This window comes from Micropterus salmoides, unplaced genomic scaffold (genome assembly GCF_014851395.1).
Source record: "Micropterus salmoides isolate LMB-PRFRI ecotype aquatic unplaced genomic scaffold, ASM1485139v1 Ms_hic_scaffold_1, whole genome shotgun sequence".
Taxonomy (NCBI): Eukaryota; Metazoa; Chordata; class Actinopteri; order Centrarchiformes; family Centrarchidae; genus Micropterus; species Micropterus salmoides.
Genome location: NW_024040040.1, coordinates 21,092,912 through 21,112,392, shown reverse-complemented (window position 1 = coordinate 21,112,392; position 19,481 = coordinate 21,092,912). Strand labels below are relative to the sequence as shown.

The window sequence follows — 19,481 nt, the reverse complement described above, 5'->3', positions numbered from 1 at the left end:
CGGACACGCCCATTGACGAAAACTCGCAAATAGCACAACTTTTCATCGTCAATGCCTTTAGAAGGCACAGCAGAAATTTGACGTCGATCCGACTAAATCCCTAGGAGGAGTTCGTTAAAGTACGAAGTGTGTAAATCATCCAAAAATGGCCATAAAATTCAAAATGGCCGACTTCCTGTTGACTTTAGGCTATGGGTTCTTGAGGCTTTTTTGTGCGTCTTGATACGATACATGTCCCCAGAAAATTTCGTACATGTAGGTTGAACGTGAACGAGGGGCTAATCATTTCCAATTTTCAAGGTGGCGCTAGCGAGTCATTTTGCCACGCCCATGTGCGAAACTTGTAGAATACGAAATTTTTCACCGGTTCTGACATGTTTGCAAATTTTGGTGAGTTTTCGAGTATGTTTAGGCCATGTCATTTGGGCCTACTTTGCAGAAAAAAAAAAAAAAAAAAAAAAAAAATAAATCCGAGCAGATTCAATAGGGACCTCGCACGGTCGTGCTCGGGCCCTAATAATCCGAGCAAATTCAATAGGGACCTCGCACGGTCGTGCTCGGGCCCTAATAATCCGAGCAAATTCAATAGGGACCTCGCACGGTCGTGCTCGGGCCCTAAAAATAATCCGAGCAAATTCAATAGGGACCTTGCACGGTCATGCTCGGGCCCTAATAATATGATACCGTTTTGTTAGACATATGAATTCATATTTTGTCAGGTCTGTCAGCAAGACCACAACTTTTAAAATAACGTTACGCGTTTTCTGAATGGAGGTCGGATCGATCAGGGCTATGCTATGCTAACCTGTTCACAGTAAAGTACAATGACAGCTGGAATAAAGTTACAGACACACATTTTCTAAACTCACTTACTCATGCTGGCTGTTGGAGGCTAATGCTAAACTGAATTGCTAAACTTCATGCAAGCTCTCATTTCAGCCTCTCTCTTAAACAAGCAGTAGATGCTTCTGTCTCTTTAAGCCCGCCCCAAGCCCACTGTGTTCTGATTGGCCGAGATCCTGAAGCAGGATGATTATGCCGCTCAGCAGTACAGACAGATTATGCATAGGAGTTGCCAGTTGTTATTGAGTTACATAAGACAGAAAATATAAGAAGCCTAATAAGTCTCCTTTAATGTGTGTGTGTGTGTGTGTGTGTGTGTGTGTGTGTGTGTGTGTGTGTGCGCGCGCGCGCACACTGTATACGTGTACTGTGTGACCGAGAGACAGGTGGACTGTAAGACTGAGACAGAGAGACAGGTGGACTATATGACTGTGAGACAGACTGTGTGAGAGAGAGACAGGTGCACTGTAAGACTGTGAGACGGACTGTGAGAGAGAGAGAGAGAGTGGTGGACTAAAAGACTGTGAGACGGAATGTGAGACAGAGAGAGAAGTCTCCTTTAGTGTGTGTGTGTGTGTGTGAGACAGAGAGACAGGTGGACAGGTGGACAATGAGACTGAGACGGACTGTGAGAGAGACACAGTTGGACTATAAGACTGTGACACCGTGAGACACAGAGACCCAACTGTTTCCAATGAAGAGAACAGTGTGTGTGTGTGTGTGTGTGTGTTTGTGTCTCTGTGTGTGTGTTAGTTGTAGTACCAGGTAGTAGTAGTAGTAATTAGTGCAGTAGTAGTGGTTGTAGTAGCAGATGCAGTACACTTGACTTCATTCAAGAAATAGCTTAACGTCTGTCCACCAATCGGAACACAGGACCAAGTATGTGTGTGTGTGTGTGTGAGAGAGAATGTGTGTGCGTGTGTGTCTCCCTTTGATCTCTCTCTGCTTATTAACATCACCTGGGCAACCAGCTATCCTTTATAGACAGATGGCAAAATCTCTCTCAGATTTTGCCTCAAACAAACCTGCCCAGAGACAAAACTGTAGGTTGTATCGGCGAAATGACCTGACCGTCTGCAGCAGCCTTTGCGAAAGATGTGATATATTATTTGTTTGGATAAAGTTGAAAAAAGGGACCACTTTGGCGAGTTGAAAAACTGGTATGTTCTGCTCTGGTCAAGAAATGTTGAGGAGAATTTATTATTGAAGCCTATGGAGGATTTTCTGTCACTCTTGTCCTTTGGAAGGACACAGAGACAAATCTATAAGTCTGAGGGATTTACTAAACACATGTGAGGAACCACAACAAAAATACCTACATTTCTAGCATACATTGATGCCTGAAGAGTTAAAATTGTGGCCAGGCCAGCGATTTAAAAATTATTTTTTACGATGAGTTCTCAAGCTGGCTGCCCTCTAGCGATGACATCACGTGCTCTAGCTCTGAACATTCTGTCTCATCCGCTTCCATTATAAACTCAGAAAAAGCCTGAATTCTTTACCTGACTAAAATCGCGATAGTGGAAAAAGTATCAACCTAAGTAAGATATCAAAAGTTGAATACAAGCTGAATAGCTTAAAGATTTGTGAACATTTTACAGTTGAAATGACAAAATAGCTGAAAGTATGCAGAAGCAGTAGGCTTTGAAAGCTTAATAGTTTAAAAAGTATAAAAAGGTAGAAAAGAGTTATATACAAGCCCACATGTCCTTAAAAAGCTGAACATTTTGATAGCTGAATGGTTTTTGTAGCACAAAGTAGAGAGGAGTTGAAACGTTGCGAAAAACGTACGGAAGAATAATAATAAAGATTTGGATAACAATAGTGTGAATGCTGGAGGCATTAACTCTGACCTCCTCCCGCTGGTAAACGGCGTAGTTGAATTCAGACTACTAACAGGTGTTTATTTTTCCGAAAGCTGCAGTGCTACTCCCCGTCCACTTCCCTGTTCTTTAGCAGCTCCCCGTCTGTCATTACCATAGACTGTATATAAGAAATGGACATAGTCATCGTGACGTCACCCGTTGGTTTGTGGACTGCCGTTTTGAAGCCTCGAGTTTGGCCGACAGGGCGCCGCCATGTCAAGTTTTTGCAACCAGGAAGTGCCTGGAAGTGACGATACGGCGGAGCTAACAGCCGTGTGCGGAGCTAGCTAGCTTGCTTAGCTAGGTGCAACTGTAACTCACGTTAACTGTCATTTTAACAGGGCTGATAACTTTGTCTAGCGAACAACAGTCTTAAAACTAAATGTACTCACCAGAGAAAGTGAACAGCCAACTCCTAATAAGCTTTTTCAACGGCGCTGGTTAAATTTACACAGCGCCGAGAGTACGAGTCGGCTCTAGCCTGATTGACAGGTCACCATGGTAACGACTTGTCAATCATAGATAACCCCGCCCTGAAACATACTCTGCTTTGTGGTCTATTTTAAATAAAAAAGGACCATAATTTACTAAATGAACATCATTTTGTGTTGAAGAAGACTTGAAACTAGTGACTGAGACCATAAACTCATCAGGACAGTGTTTACTGGGGTAATTATTCAGCTGAGAAGTAGGGTAATTTTCCCATTATTTCTAATGGAGCCGGACTTCTTTTTGCAACCAGAAGAGTCGCCCCCTGCTGGATTTTCAATAGAATGCAGGTTTCAGGGACTTCCGCATTCGCTTCATATTGTAGAGCGGAAGCTTCCCGCTTGGTCATTACACCGCTTGCCTGGTCCTCTCCAAACAATGCTCCGAAGCCGCCGGTGACGTTATGGACAATCTCACCGCTGATAGGCTTTTGCAACATCGCGTCAAGCGAATTTCTCTCCCAAGTTGAAAAATTTTAACTCGCGCGAACCAGCAAATTGCGCAAAAAACGCCTATTTCATGCCACCCGGTGTCTTTGCATTGACTTTGTATGTAATCAAGCCGCCAAAAATGCTGGATTTGCTTTCGGTGGGGATGCACCGTAAGTCACATTAAATGCGACCTGAGTGTCCAGACTGAGGTCTGATCTGTATCGGTTTGGACCACATATGGAAGTGGCCCAATTCCGAACTGGAAAAGATCAGATTCCATGTGACTTGGCCTGTTCACACTGTCAGAAAAAGATCAGATTTGAGTCACATATGGGCAACATTGGCCTGCAGTCTGAACGTAGCCTTATGTGATCAAAGGATAAGTGGTATCTGCACATTTCGCCCGATCCCAAATAAGTTCTTAAGTTTGATACACATCTATATGGAACAAAAATAAATGTTAGGGGAAGAAAGCAAATTTAAGTCCCTCGCTGAGGAGATTTAAAGCATAGGTAAGTATGAAAAAAAACAACTATCTCAAATACAAAAAAGTAGGCCTTTCTCAACCTGTGTCATTGTTTGCTCTGTATTGTATAGAATTCATTGGAATTTCACATGGCAACATGTGCAGAACAGCTGAGAGCAAAGACAAAATAGCAGGTGGTGAAACTACAATCACAATTCAGACGTCATAATTTTTATTTCTTTAACAACGTGTCAAAATCATTTTGGAGCAATCAAAGGGATTTACAGGCTTTTCAGGACATTTGGTGACCACTGGCCTTTTAGTAGTTCTTTGGAAAGCTGCACCCAGACAAACAAGACGCAAGTAGCTCCATAATAAAGCAATTGATGAGATTTTGGTCAGAATCAATCTGCGAGATGGATAGAGATAAGAAAATAGGGTCCAGGTCGAAAAATGGACTTATGTTTAAGTGCTCCAGGCCTCTCGGTGTGAAAGCTGTGGGTCTGTGTACTCAGACAGAATCAATTCCAGTTTGCCTCCACTTGGCACTGTGGTGTGAATAATGGAGGATTGGTAGCAAATATGCAGCCCGTGATGGACCACGATGATGACATAATGACAGCGTGCAATAAAGTTACTTTGCTGCATAAAATTCCCTGCGTTTCGCACTGGATCATTTTAACGTTTGCAGAGTCTATAAAGGAAGTACGGTGTGGAGGAAAATAATTTTTTTGATTCAATAACCCCCCTTCTTTTTTTGAACCAGCCTGGCCCAACATAAAGCTGACATTTATATGTGAAAGTACAGCAGGAGCTCTTTCCACTGGGTTGGTTTCCTTTCCTTCCTTTCTTTCTTTCTTCAGTGCCCTGCATCATAAAATTAGAGAATAGAGGCGTGATAATGAATCCATTAATGATCATTAAGTGGGAACAATTACGTTTGCATCATGAAGACTGCATGTTTCATTACTTTGCAAAGAAAATAATTTAATGCATTTTTCTTTGACTGACTTTTTGACAAACTGACAAACTTTTGAGATCAAAATCAATGTAGAAAACCGCACGAGACATTTTGGACTGATAGGTTTCTATGCATGTGATTCTAAACCTACATGTGTATTTCTACATTTATCTATGTTGTTTGAATATCACAATACAGCCCTTTAGTTTATGATCCCATTGCCAATTTCCAGTAGCATGAAGAAGTTCAAGGTTCAGTGCCATAGTATCCTGAAAAAAGTATGTAACGCCTTTGACTCTGGCTCTGCTCAGACTGCAGCTGCTTGTTTATGACATAATCACATTCCTGATCCTTTTAATTAGAGATTTTGATTAAATGTGAACAGTGTGATGCAGGCCTTTGCCCATTTTAGAAGACGCAGTAGTATAGTTGGCAGAAAAAAATTGTCTGTTACTAACAACACCTATGATGAACAACTATAATGACTGCCCATACACACAGGAACTATCAACAGGTGAGGGCAATTTGATGCTGCCACATTACAAAATACACGAGTACAGTGCATTATGCTCTGATGAATGCAGTACAGAAACCAGCACGATAAAACATAAAAGAAAGTCCAGTCTACTGGATAAAATCTATAATCTTTTTTAGGTTTCACTGAGTTGATGAAAGTTGATATGAAAAATAATGAGTTATTTTAATGTAATGAGTTCATGTCTCTTTCAAAATCTAGACAAATTATTCAAATTGCATCTGACAAGTGTTTTAGTGGTGTTTACACAGAGAAGTGCAAAAGGCTGTTCACAATTTGTTAAGTGTATTTGGACATTTGGAGAGTGACTTAAAGGAACAGTTCAGCATTTTATGAAAAAAGTTTTCTTGCCAAGAGATTGATTAGAAGGTTGATACCACTCTCATGTTAGTGTGTCCAGTATGGAATTAGTTTTGATTTCATGTCATTTTTAACCGTAGGCGTCTCAAATGTCAGATATTACATATATATGTAATTCAGTAACCTCTGGTGGAACAGATGTGGGTTGCGGTGTGTTTTTACTCTCAACAGCGCAAGAAGTGCTGGAAGCCGTCCTCGATGACTTTGCAAGAGTGAGCTCTTTGAATGATTGTCGGAGTCACCTCAGCTTTTTTTAAATACAGCCTGTGGTGCAACAAAAAACACATCCTTCAACAACAACCCCCAAAATGAAGATAGAAATAAATACCTCCACATGCCCCCTCCTGCTGCCTCCATCTCTTTGCTCTCCTGCTTTAATCGATTACAAAACAAGCTACAGACGCCACAACAACTTCATGTGTATTAGATAGTGATTGTTTGTTTTAGGTGAGGTTTACTGCATCACCTCCTTCCAGAAAAGCATGAGTTGACTTCTAAATACATTCCTGTACGAGTGACCTCCTTTCCTTCTCCTGTCCTTGTACACCTACTCATTCATGCACTAATACACTTCTGCATGCGCACACATGCACATGATTACACACATCCGGCTTGACTTCATTTATTCTATCCCAGCTATTTCATTTCATTTTCTTCCCCTTGTGATTTTATGAATATTTTAGCTGTTTGTTTTTTTTTTCTACTGTGACATCATTAGTTATCTGATCCACTCTTCTTTGGTCGTGATCTTATTTTGTTTTATGTTGTTTATTTATTCATTCATCTGTTTCCAGGTAAGACTTTCATAAGCCTCTTAGCAGTGTCGTTTTTCCAAGGCACATTAGCATTTGTTTCTGGATTGTATTGTGTCACTGTCTTTTTATCTTCCCTGCAATGCTTTAGCACTGTGCAAATACAATAACTAAGTTGAGAGAATTGCATGTCTCTCCTCTCTTCCTCCCACGCACTCCCCATCCACCCACCACCACCAGGCAAAGCTGTGAGTGTCTCTGTGTTTAGTTTTGTTTGCCTATATAAAGCCTCATCAATAATGCAGAGGCCCCTGACTCCTCTTCCATAAGGTGGAAGCTCAGCATGGGTTTTCTTTTTCCCCTGCTGCCGAGCAGCAGAGAATATAGCTCTGCTGCTGTCGGGTTAAAACCGCCTCGGAATTGTGAAAAACGAAATGAATCAGGAGTTTGGAAAAGCAGCCTTATTCTCAGTCCTACAAAAAAGGAGATTTGAGAAAATGTTTACAAAGGTGATGAAACATGGCTAATTCAAGTGAAGACATGAAATGGATCAAAAGTGTAGATATGAGATTTTCCAGTGTGGGTCTCTATTTTGCCAACAATTATTTTAACCTAATCAGCCCTATGTGCACTTAAAAGTTTTTAAGAAAATAAATATTAATCTAACAACTTGTGTGTGATTAAATGCCTTTCTGGCACAATATGAACTGTCCCAATTACAGTCATATCCAAACACTAGTCTGGCGAATTAAAAGCAAGTCTGGGAAGTGTTTACTCAGAAAGAAAAAAGATACAGACAGAAGCAGGGCTCATCTTGTCCTTCTATACAACTTTGAAAGAAGAAACTGAAAAAGCAATTATCCCAACGTAAACTCTCCACACAGTGTGTCTGCTCTGGCTGCCCGTAACTCTGTCCCTCTGCTGCACGGGGCAGGAAAGGCCAAGGCTGTTTCAGCCCACTGAGAAACTAGATCAGCTGTGGAGTTGAAGGTTGGTTAAATAGAGACGGCAGAGTACAATGTTTCTACTGTTTCATGCTGCAAACTTCAAACAACACATGAGTCTTTTTACAGCAGCAACTAATGAGCATTGACTCAGGTAGGAAATAAATATCAACACAATCGACCAGAGCTGAGTCAAGACATTTTCTGCAATAAATAATTTGAGATTTTTTTTACCTGCTTGCAAGTTCTATGTTTATTCCCACTGCACTTACAGTATGTGTTTCCAGGAAAGAAATCATTTGCCCCCCTGCAACTGATGCATTTTACATTTCCCTTTTGTTTGCAATTAACAGACGAAGATAGACACGATGGCCACTACAGCTGAACAGACAAAAAGAGAAACTCTAAATGCATCATCAGCAACTTTGAAAGAAAGAGGTCACCCCAGTCCCTGCACCACTGTTTGATTGACAGGTGACCTCTGCAAATGCACTACAGTGATGAGCGCTGTGGACCAAACATGAAGACAAAAAAAGTGGTGAAGGGATTTACACGTTTTCACCCTGCTGGTGAGACTTACATGTGTGGGGACGAGGGCAGCTGGATAGGCCAGTTTGTGATGTCTCCACATCCAGAAAGAGAAGAGGACAACGGCGGCCAGGCCTATGATGGGAACCAGCGAGTAAAGCAGAGTGCTGAAGAGCTGGGGCTTCTGGGAAAATGGGTTGGAGGTGGCTGTGTGGAGAGAAATAGAGAGGGTTGTGGGAAGAAGAAGAAAAATTTGATATGACTTTTGACTGGCTTATTATATCTTCATAGGAAGAAAAATAAAGCAATGAAATATCAAAAATGATGGACATTGTCAAGGAGAAAACAGAAAGAAAAAAAGAAAGATAAAAAAAGGATGCCGGATTGGCCTGACATTGTGCTACATCATCAGTAAGTGCAGCACTAACCCTGCTTTCAGCTTACTGCCAGGGTGTTTTGGGATCATATCAATACACACACACACACACACACACACACACACACACACACACACACACACACACACACACACACACACACACGGATTAGCAAATACATCTCGTGACATAACGTAATCCGCCTGCCAAAAATAACGGACTCTGAACTGTGTCCGACCCCTGTGGGAGTCGCCTGCTGGCTCAGCCTGTCCTCCCATCACAAGGTGTGACAGTCTGATTCGGCAGGGCTGTCAAAGCGTTCACGCTTGGCCGTCGATTGCCACTGCCGTCCCTGGGGTGGCAGTGAAAAGCAAGGGGAGAAACTGGGTAGGGGCCGATGGGGCTGCACCAACTGCATCATGGGACTCTAGAGGCGATTGCCAGAAAAAAATGTGAAAGGTTCTTCTCTACAGGGTGTCCTGCAGGTTCCAGGAATTCAAATTAAAAAGGAATACTAAGAGACAGACTGGCCTGTTGGACAATTTAGCTAAAGTCAAAAGTGCAAGGACACCAGAGCTGCCATTGGCTGGTGAATGCACACAAGCACTCAGCTTTTTTACTCCGAGCTAGCTCTCAAATCCATCTGAAACACACCTATTATTGTAAATTCTGTGGTAAATAACTCCTTTGCTAATTGTCTCTGTTTTGAGCTTATTTTAGTCTTCTCAGTATTGTTATCTGTCTTTCAGTAATGTTTCATCTGTTGCTTGATGTTGGGCATTCACTTTATTGAGTGATAACAGGCACTGTGCTGACTCTTATTGATTATTTGGTTTTATAGTAGGTTCAGTGCTTTGGGCCTACTACATTATACTATAACGCATTGGCAAGTATAAATATATGAATATAACACTACATGCTTACACTTTTGTCAGTGGTTGACAATGATATGGATTTAACTGCAATATGTTCACTAAATTTCAAATCAGATTTTAATATATATTATGTTTTATCCTGGGCATTATATTTATCAAGAATCATTTAGTTCATTTTATCCAGGTGAGAACTTTGCCATTTCAACTCTGCCTGCACCAACTAAAGCACACGTCTTTTTGAATCTTTTGTTACTTCTATTTATCCTTCCTCAAATCCTTAAATATTTTATAAGCCTTGAACACCTGGAAGCTCAGTAGCTGGCAAACATCCAGTATCTTACATCACACACTTTGTGGAGGACTGTGTCTTCAATGTAAAAGCCTGGATGTTGCATCAGTGTTTCGAGACGGTAGAAGAAAGTTAAATATACATCTAACTTCAGAAAAATTCAGCTAAACATATGTGCTCAGGCAACAAGTTACTTTGAAAAGTTACTTTTCCCACTATTGCTTTTGTTGGTAACTCCTGGTTCATCTGTACAGCTGGGTATCTGGAACCAGTTCCCAGTTGGAATCGGTACCAGATTTCCAAGAACCGTGGAATTGTTAAGACACATGCATTTGGATGCTGCTCATCCTCATCCCCCCCCTCCCTTTTTTGCATATTTCAGTCAGCATTTCACAGTCCATAAAAGTGTCACTTATCTGCTTAATGCTAACAGTAGCAACGTCTCACGCTCAGGTACAAAACACAAGTGAGTTGACATTCACCTTTTATACTGAAGGCAAATGAATGATGTCTACAAATGATTCTAATATATATTTTTCTTAGATATGAGTCCCCAGAGACGGCCCTCTAGTACAGAGACTCCTTTCACCTTAGCCATGAGGGGGAAGATGAGCAAGGAGGAACAGGATGAAGGTCACAGAGCGATTAAGATATGAGGTTAAGGAATCAGAACCGAGATTCCATAAGAACCGGATTTGATAAGAAGAATCAGAATAGATAAAATTAAAACGATACGCAACCCTGTTCATCTGTAATAGAGTGGTGTAAACCTTAAAATACAAATAATATCTAAATGCTGACTTTTAAACTCAGACCAAAGAATCAATTCAAGGTGTGGTTGCACATTAAAATAAACACTGACATTTTCAGTGCACTATATCTGTGTGTGTGCATGCATGCGGGACTGTACATACTGTAGGCAGTTGAATGGTGCGGGTCACTCTGTGGGGGCGCATCAGGGGCGTACAGGAACCTCTCGTTGCACATGTTGCCTTCACAGCAGCAGAAGAAAACGTCAGGACTCTCCTTCCTCTCCACACACTCGTTACTGCAGAGGACATGGAGGTGGAAATGAGAAACAAAAAAAACACACTCCCAAATCTCTCTCTTTCCTCCCTGCACACTGCTAAGGACATAGAACCAATTTAATTTTTTAAGTGCATGTGAGTGCACACACATAGACAAAACACTTTTGCACAAATGAAGCAGCAAGCGCTTACACACTTTTCCATGCACTCACTGCAGGAGACACAATGTTTTCTAAAAAAGTACGCGCACACACAGGCGCACACACACCTCTCCTTCCTCTCCAATCCCTCTGCCGCCAATACACACATGCAAACAAACGCACATGTAACACTAACAATCTCACACATACACTCACTCTCTCACTTTCACACTCACACAGTCATCAGATAGAAGCCAAAGGAAGTGGCAGCCGCCCTCGACTTGCTCTGGACTCTCCAGGGAGGCGAGGCGGCGCCGTCTGAGCAGAGGTACCCAAACTGTGAGGGCAGCAGAATCTACAGCAACTTTATTGCTCAGGAATCAAAGGAAAACACAAGCAGGCTGTAACCAGCATCTGATGCTAGGTGGATGTTCTAGCAAGGAAGAAACTAGAATAATACGCTCTATTAATTACATTAACTGTTTATTGTTCTGGGCTTGGATACACACAATCAGGCTGAATCCATTTTCACTAAGCAATTTATATTTCCTTATTCTGTGCTGATGTGCAAGGCATTCAGGTGGAGAAGCACGCAGAGGGACAAAAACTGTGCTCATGGAGATTTTAGGTGTATTCAGAGTCCAACCTGCCTCAGGGTGTGCTGGTTTGAGGGACACTTTACCTGACTTTTTCAAAGCCCTGCTGAAGGCCTGACTTTGATTTGGTAATGTTGGTAATTTATCATTTGCTGGATGCCTGTATCTCTGGCTGCTTCCTGTGTACCTGTCGTAGCAGTTGACGTCATCCAGCCAGCAGCCTTGCTTGACGACCTCCACGGTTCCAGAGACATTCTTCCACGTGGCGAAGCAATGTCGCCGCTTGTCTTTCTCGCCATAGCAGGGCTCGATGCCACTGCGGTTGGTGCGCTCCTTTTCCCAGCTGGAGTTGTAGTAGGCGCACTCCTGCGTCTCCGAGCGTCCCAGGATGGCACCTGGAGAGGACGAAGACAGGATCCTTTACTATTTTTTGTCTTTGAATTTGAAGGGGTGTCATTGTTAAGACAGCATCAATGCATTGTTGACTTTTCCTGTGGGAGGTACAGATTGAAAATAACAATTACTCTATCAAACATCTTGCCGACTTTTGAATTTGAGAATTTACAAGGCACCGTGGCTGCAAGAAGAAAAAGTTATTTTCCTTCCCTGTCATTGACAGAAAATATCATTTAGTTTTTATATCAATAACCGGTGGAAGGACACGTTCTTTACAGGCTCAAAGTATGCGATACAGTGAAGCCGTAAAACATTTAGTGATAATAAAATTCACTTCTGTGGTACTTTTTAATAAGAGTTCCCAAGTGCTTTAGAGTCAATACACCAATGAAAAATTAAAGCTTTTCTAAGATGAACAATAAAAACCTGCCAGGCATGAAAACGAGGTTATAGAACAAAGAAGAGAAACCAAGATCTTGTTCACAAAAACAATTGAAGCGAGCCAATCCACTTCTCTCCCCAGTAAGTTTCCTGCAGATGAACACAGGCAGCAGCTCTCCACAAACCGATATCCAGGGGAAAATACTGCATGACAGCTCGTCAGTTTCGCGTTGCTGCTGCCACCTCTCATCACCTGTCAGACAGTTAGTCCCGTTTAGACTGCTGACAAGACTGAAGATAGTCCGCCTCCGTTTGCTTGCTTCCTGGCGCAGCAAACCAAACGGTTCAGACACACAGGAAAACAGGATTGCTTCCTACATTTCATTTTGTTTGTGCATTTAAAAGCGTTTTTACTGTTCTGATGATCGGATGCATTGTCCAGTGCTCAGTGCCATGATAAATGAGTTCTTGACACAAGAAACCAAATTCATTTACTCATTTTATTCTTCCAGTATTTATCAAAGTGATACTTTTTGTTAGACATTTCTGCTGCAAATCACACTTGACAGCCAGCTTACTTACATATGCATTATGAACTTCCTTGGCAGCCCTAATCCTGCAACATGTGTGATTTGTGTTTAGTAAAAATGTAAATGGCACATAATGCCAGGTGTATCTCTTTTATTTCCTTTGACTCCACTGGGGTTGTGTGTCCATTTCAATTCCATAATGTTTATCATTTTCTAAAAATGTGCTTTTTATTGGGAGTTAAATGCTGTAATTTAGGTTCTAATGTGTGATTACTGAGGTTTGGGATGTATCAGGGCTGTTAGCAGAAATGTATAGAAATAGGATCTGTTATTTATGTCTTTTATTTACTTTAAATGATTTTTTTTAATTCTTCCAGCCTGCAAAGATCTGCACTCTTAACCATACCGTTTTTTATTTATTGTTGCTTTTAATGTCTCAAAAGCACTCTGTAATTTAACAGAAAAGCACAGGACAAATAAAGAATAATGCTCCAATTTATGTGATCATTATCCCCTCTCCTCTGCCAGTGAAATAACGTTGCAGAGGAAAAGTGTTTTGACTGCCCTGAACGTGTCTCTAGTCACAGTAGTGGCCACAAATTAGGGCTTAGCTTGCGTAGTGCAGGTTACCTTTAGGAAGATAATGTATTTTTTACTAAAATGGCTGTAAAGCCAGTTGATGCCAATCAGGGCCCTGGAAGCGCTGCAGGTCTCTTTTCAACTACATCAGTAGCTGCAGATGGAAGAGAGTGGAGTGGCTACTTCACTGGCAGGTGAGGTCACTGTCTCTTAGCAGCACTGACGCCTTTTTCTCAATGCAACTACAAACTAATGCCTGTGCGATCGAGAGCAAATGGTAAAGAGAGAGAAGAGAAAAATAGTCCCCAAGCAAGCATGTTGAAAATGCAAAAACAATAGTTTAAAAAAAAAAAGCACAAGTATTTACATAGAAAAAAATAACGCATGGACCAAACTGTATGTATACATGGAAGGAAAGAAAAACACATGTAAATAGACACACAAAGGTATATCACTATCTGCTTGTGGAAAAAATTTGTTTGCCCAAATGTGCACATTAGCACCTCAGGGAAGATTACATCATTTGGCATGTGGTTCATGTGGTCGTAATTTCACTCCCTCCTGCAGACTCCTGGAAAAAATGCCTTTAGTGCAAACAGATCACTCCAGATGTTTTTAATTGAAAATTTGGTTTAATCAAATAAAAAAAACATATTTCATTACAATGTCTGCACCAAATCAAGGTAAACAGGAGTTCTTAGACATGAAAGCAAAAAGTTCAAATCACTGCTTGAGCTGGCAAAAAAAACCCAAAAAAAACAACAACTGTGCCATGGAAAAGGAAAATTAACTTCTTTCTTCAACACTTAATGCTGCCAAGATGCCCTTGAGCAATATATCAAAATGCGCAGAAGAGATTAGGTGTGAAAAAGAGTTACTGAAAAGACAGGGCCTCCTGTCAGAACCATAAAATGTCACCCCTAAAAACACACTTAAAATTAAAGCTGCAAGCAGCGTTGGGCGGGCCCTCGCACTTGTAAGCGCGTCCGCGCGTGAGCCGGCCGAGTTGCACATTCTGGAGTTCTGCCGGTGCGGCTGTGAATTTCCTACGCGTTTCCGACGCCGCATGAATGTACTATATGTCACTTCCTGTGTCCCCTATGTGGAGCTACATAGCACTTGCCGCTATGAATATAAATCGGTATTGACGTGTAGATGTCTGCGGGGTGGGAGAGTTATCAAGCACGTAAAGTTTGTTTCAGATGTGAGCATGTACACTGAACAATAATGTACCCAAACAATAAAATAAATTCCTTTTATATTTCCCTGCCTTGTTGTTTATGTGTACATACAGAGGAAGAATGTGAGAACAGCACACATTTCATCGTTACTGTGTGTTAGAGCATGGGAGAACAGTGGATACTTTTAATACAGCCCACACCCCTAATACTGTGTAACTATAACAAGTAGAGAACAGAAGAAAAAGATGTTCTTTCTTTACAACTGTCTGCATAGCTTATTCATATTGTGTAATGAATGAAAATAAATAGGCCTACTAGGCTCCTCTCCACTTTGACATTTAAGATTAGCTCTTTTGATCCACCTTCATACACATGTGACATTACTGTACAACTTGAGAAAGGTGAGTTGTTTTCTGCTCCAGCCTGCCTAAAAGAAAAGCGTTTTGGGGATTAAATGGACTTTATTAGCTGCTGCAGTGCAGGATGAACTCAGAATAGACCCATTTCTCACCTTATTATTCTAAATCATGCAACGAAGAAGAAGAAATGCATAATAAATCCTGGGACAAAATCTGTCCACAAATACTGTACAGCATGTAGTCTGATGATCAAGACTTGTGTTATAGCTGACTTGGGCAGTGAAATGTTTTTTTAATTCATGTGGTCATAGTTGTCCACAACTCAAATCAGAATATAAGAAGAAATGTTTTATACCACCTCAAGAAGGCTTCCTATCAGAAAGGTAGGAAGGTATTTCAAATGTACAACTGCAGTACTTAAATCTAAGTAAAGTAATTTCCCTGACATTTTTGTGTTACTTTACTTTTAATAGACCCATGTAAGAGGTTTTATACTTCCTGTGAGTATAATCCAATCAATCTTATTTTCATACTGTATATCCGTTGTGTAATTTGATAAATTGTGTTGTATGTCGTGCTCGCATCTCAGAGAAGACTCTGACTGCAACATGCGTCTTTGTAAAGAGAGAAACAGACAGAAAAAGTCTCTAACTCTGCCTGTCAGCTCGCTCTGCTCCGTTAAAACTGAATTTACCATACAGAATTGAATACGAGTGCACTCCAGATTTAGCTGCAGCCAGCTGACCGTGTGCTTCTCCCTATACCGCAGTTCTGTGTCCATGCATGCAGCAAACTGAAAGCACTGTCTGTCGGTGCTTCTACGTGAAAAGAGAAGGAAGACATTGCTGGTAGTATTGTCTTCAGAGTTGTTAAACACCTCAGCGCACTGAAGGAAGCCATCTGACTGTGTGAGGGGCAAGATCGTTGATGTCTGCAGGCAGAGTAGGAGCTCTCCTGTCTGACTGGTCCACCAATAGCAGAGAAGATGACCCCTTGAGACACAGCCCCTCCTCATTTGCATAATGAGGCAGAAATGCATACAAAAATTTAAGACAGGCAGAAATAAATACCATGGGTGAAAATAAATAAGGTAAATAAATACAAAGGAAGAATAAAACAGACAAAAATATTAAAACACACACATAAATAAATACATTAAAAAAATTAGTAATAAATAAAGTTGAATAAACAAATAAGGTAATTATAACAAAGGTGAATAAGTAAAGGCACTAATTAAAATATATACATTTATGTCTCCTTGTATAATTTAATTACTACCTACATTTATTTATTTACTTTATTTTTTTTGTGTATTTAATTGGATGCTTATTTATTTATTGAGCATTTATTTATTTCTGTATTTATTTCTGACTGTGTCAGGATCGGTCCTCCATAGTGGGGTGGGAGAGTTATCAAGCACGTAAAGTTTGGTTCAGATGTGAGCATGTACACTGAAGTTACAACAACTTCCTGTGTCATGGCGAAGACTTGATCTCTGACGCCACGCCACGGACACACCCATTGACGAAAACTCGCAAATACCACAACTTTTCATCTTCAATGCCTTTAGAAGGCACAGCACAAATTTGAAGTCGGTCGGACTAAATCCCTAGGAGGAGTTCGTTAAAGTACGAAGTGTGTAAATCATCCAAAATTTGACGTAAAATTCAAAATGGCCGACTTCCTGTTGATTTTAGGGCATCGCTCCAAGAGGCTTTTTTGTGCGTCCGGACAAGATACACGTACCACAGAAAATTCGTGTACGTAGGTAAAACGTGCGGCGGGGGCTGCTTTGTTAAAAGTCACTTCCTGTTGCCAGCAGGTGGCGCTATGACTGTCTGTGAATGTCAGCATGTACATGTGTTCAGGGCGGGACTCTCATACTACATGTACAGTTTGGTCCAGATGTGAGCATGTACACTGAAGTTACGACAACTTCCGTGTCATGGCGAAGAGCTGATCTTTGACGCCACGCCACGGACACGCCCATTGACGAAAACTTGCAAATAGCACAACTTTTCATCTTCAATGCCTTTAGAAGGCACAGCAAAAATTTGAGGTCGGTCGGACTAAATCCCTAGGAGGAGTTCGTTAAAGTACGAAGTGTGTAAATCATCCAAAATTTGACGTAAAATTCAAAATGGCCGACTTCCTGTTGATTTTAGGGCATCGCTCCAAGAGGCTTTTTTGTGCGTCTGGACAAGATACACGTACCACAGAAAATTCGTGCACGTAGGTGAAACGTGCGGCGGGGGCTGCTTCGTTAAAAGTCACTTTCTGTTGCCAGCAGGTGGCGCTATGACTGTGGGTGAATATCAGCATGTACATGTGTTCAGGGTGGGACTCTCATCCTACATGTACAGTTTGGTCCAGATGTGAGCATGTACACTGAAGTTACAACAACTTCCTGTGTCATGGCGAAGACTTGATCTCTGACGCCACGCCACGGACACGCCCATTGACGAAAACTTGCAAATAGCACAACTTTTCATCTTCAATGCCTTTAGAAGGCACAGCAGAAATTTGAGGTCGGTCGGACTAAATCCCTAGGAGGAGTTCGTTAAAGTACGAAGTGTGTAAATCATCCAAAATTTGACGTAAAATTCAAAATAGCCGACTTCCTGTTGGGTTTAGGCTATGGCTCCAAGAGACTTTTTTGTGCGTCTGGACAAGATACACGTACCACAGAAAATTCGTGCACGTAGGTGAAACATGCGGCGGGGGCTGCTTCGTTAAAGGTCACTTTCTATTGCCAGCAGGTGGCGCTATGACTGTGGGTGAATGTCAGCATGTACATGTGTTCAGGGCGGGACTATCATCCTAGATGTACAGTTTGGTCCAGATGTGAGCATGTACACTGAAGTTACAACAACTTCCTGTTTCATAGCGAATCATCGACGCCACGGACACGCCCATTGACGAAAACGCGCAAATAGCACAACTTTTCATCGTCAATGCCTTTAGAAGGCACAGCAGAAATTTGACGTCGATCCGACTAAATCCCTAGGAGGAGTTCGTTAAAGTACGAAGTGTGTAAATCATCCAAAAATGGCCGTAAAATTCAAAATGGCCGACTTCCTGTTGACTTTAGGCTATGGGTTCTTGAGGCTTTTTTGTGCGTCTTGATATGATACATGTCCCCAGAAAATTTCGTACATGTAGGTTGAACGTGAACGAGGGGCTAATTTGTTCCAATTTTCTAGGTGGCGCTAGCGAGTCATTTTGCAACGCCCATGTGCGAAACTTGTAGAATACGAAATTTTTCACCGGTTCTGACACGTTTGCAAATTTTGGTGAGTTTTCGAGAATGTTTAGGCCATGTCAGTTGAGCCTACTTTGCAGAAAAAAAAAAAAAAAAAAAATATATATATAATCCGAGCAAATTCAATAGGGACCTCACACGGTCGTGCTCGGGCCCTAATAATGCAAACAATATATACTGTAGTCAACTCAAGTGTTTGTTATGAGCCTATAGACATCTCTTCATGCCTTTAGGGCAGTCTTATGGTGCTTTTCCATTACCAATACTGGCTCAACTCGCCTCGCCCCGGCTCCATTTTCAATTTGCAGATAGTACCCAGAGGTAGTACCCCTCAATGTAGCTGGTTGTCATAGCGACGCCACACACAACTGCCGTGAGGTAATGTTCAATGCAACACACACACCAGCGATCCACACACGATCTTGATTTAAGTTAAAACGTTTCAACATTCCTCAGAATGTAAAGACAGATAAGCGGTATGAAAACCTTACAGCTGTGTTTTCCTCTGCCGTTGTTGCTGCAGCGGTCTGTGTGACGGTGGGAGCAGAGGGCTCTGTGAGCGGGCGGATGGCCGGCGTCGGGAGCTCTTCCCACGATTTGGCACAGGCATCCCCCGCAGCCACTTGCGGGGCTCCTCAACTCCAAAAATATTCAAGCACATTTTTGTTCCACCATCACTTCTCGTAAAACTGTCAATATTTGAAATCTACACAGCTGATTTCTCACCTCAAAACTTCTCAGAAGTGGATTTAGTGATGAAATTATATACAAAAACTGTAAAATATAAAACCTTCTGCTGCTGGCCTCTGTCTGGCGCACGCAATGATGACGTAGTGAATAGTGACGATTCTCTCTGACCAATCAGAAGTCTGCCGTGTTTTCACGTCACATTTTAGTATCGCCTCAGCTCGCTTGGAAACTCGATGGAGGTGATACGAAAAAAAGTACCTGGAAACAGGTACAACTTTTCCACAATGTAAAACCAAACAAAGGCGAGGCGAGCTGAACAACGCCTTGGTACTGGCTGTTACAACTAAACAAAGAATTTTCTTTACATTTATTTATCAGTACATTCACAATAATGACAGCTCCCTCTCTCTTGTTGACTGTCCCTTCAGGTCCCTGTCGTTTCCCTCTTTTCTGTGGATCGCTGCTACAATGGGGGTAAAAACAGGCTAGGAAATCAAACTATGCGATATGTTCTGTCTATCGATCTCCTCTGCTCCGTTTCTTTTTTCCAGATTTATTTCACCATTTCACAGCACAAAAGGCCCACTGGCTCAGCTGTGTAATTATATGCCTTCTTTATCAGTA

At 41.6% G+C, this 19,481-nt stretch overlaps 1 protein-coding gene across 1 annotated transcript in view; it reads right to left on the bottom strand.

Annotated features, from left to right (window-relative positions):
• Positions 1-6,754: 6,754 nt before the first annotated feature.
• LOC119905283 (activin receptor type-2A-like) overlaps positions 6,755-19,481 on the bottom strand; it is a 34,235-nt gene continuing 21,508 nt past the window's right edge. The window contains exons 2-4 of the mRNA XM_038722152.1: positions 11,667-11,874; positions 10,630-10,763; positions 6,755-8,381 (exon numbers count right to left, since the gene is read on the bottom strand). Coding sequence (XP_038578080.1) covers positions 8,086-8,381; positions 10,630-10,763; positions 11,667-11,874 — 638 coding nt within the window. The 3' untranslated portion in view covers positions 6,755-8,085. The remainder of the gene's footprint in view (positions 8,382-10,629; positions 10,764-11,666; positions 11,875-19,481) is intronic.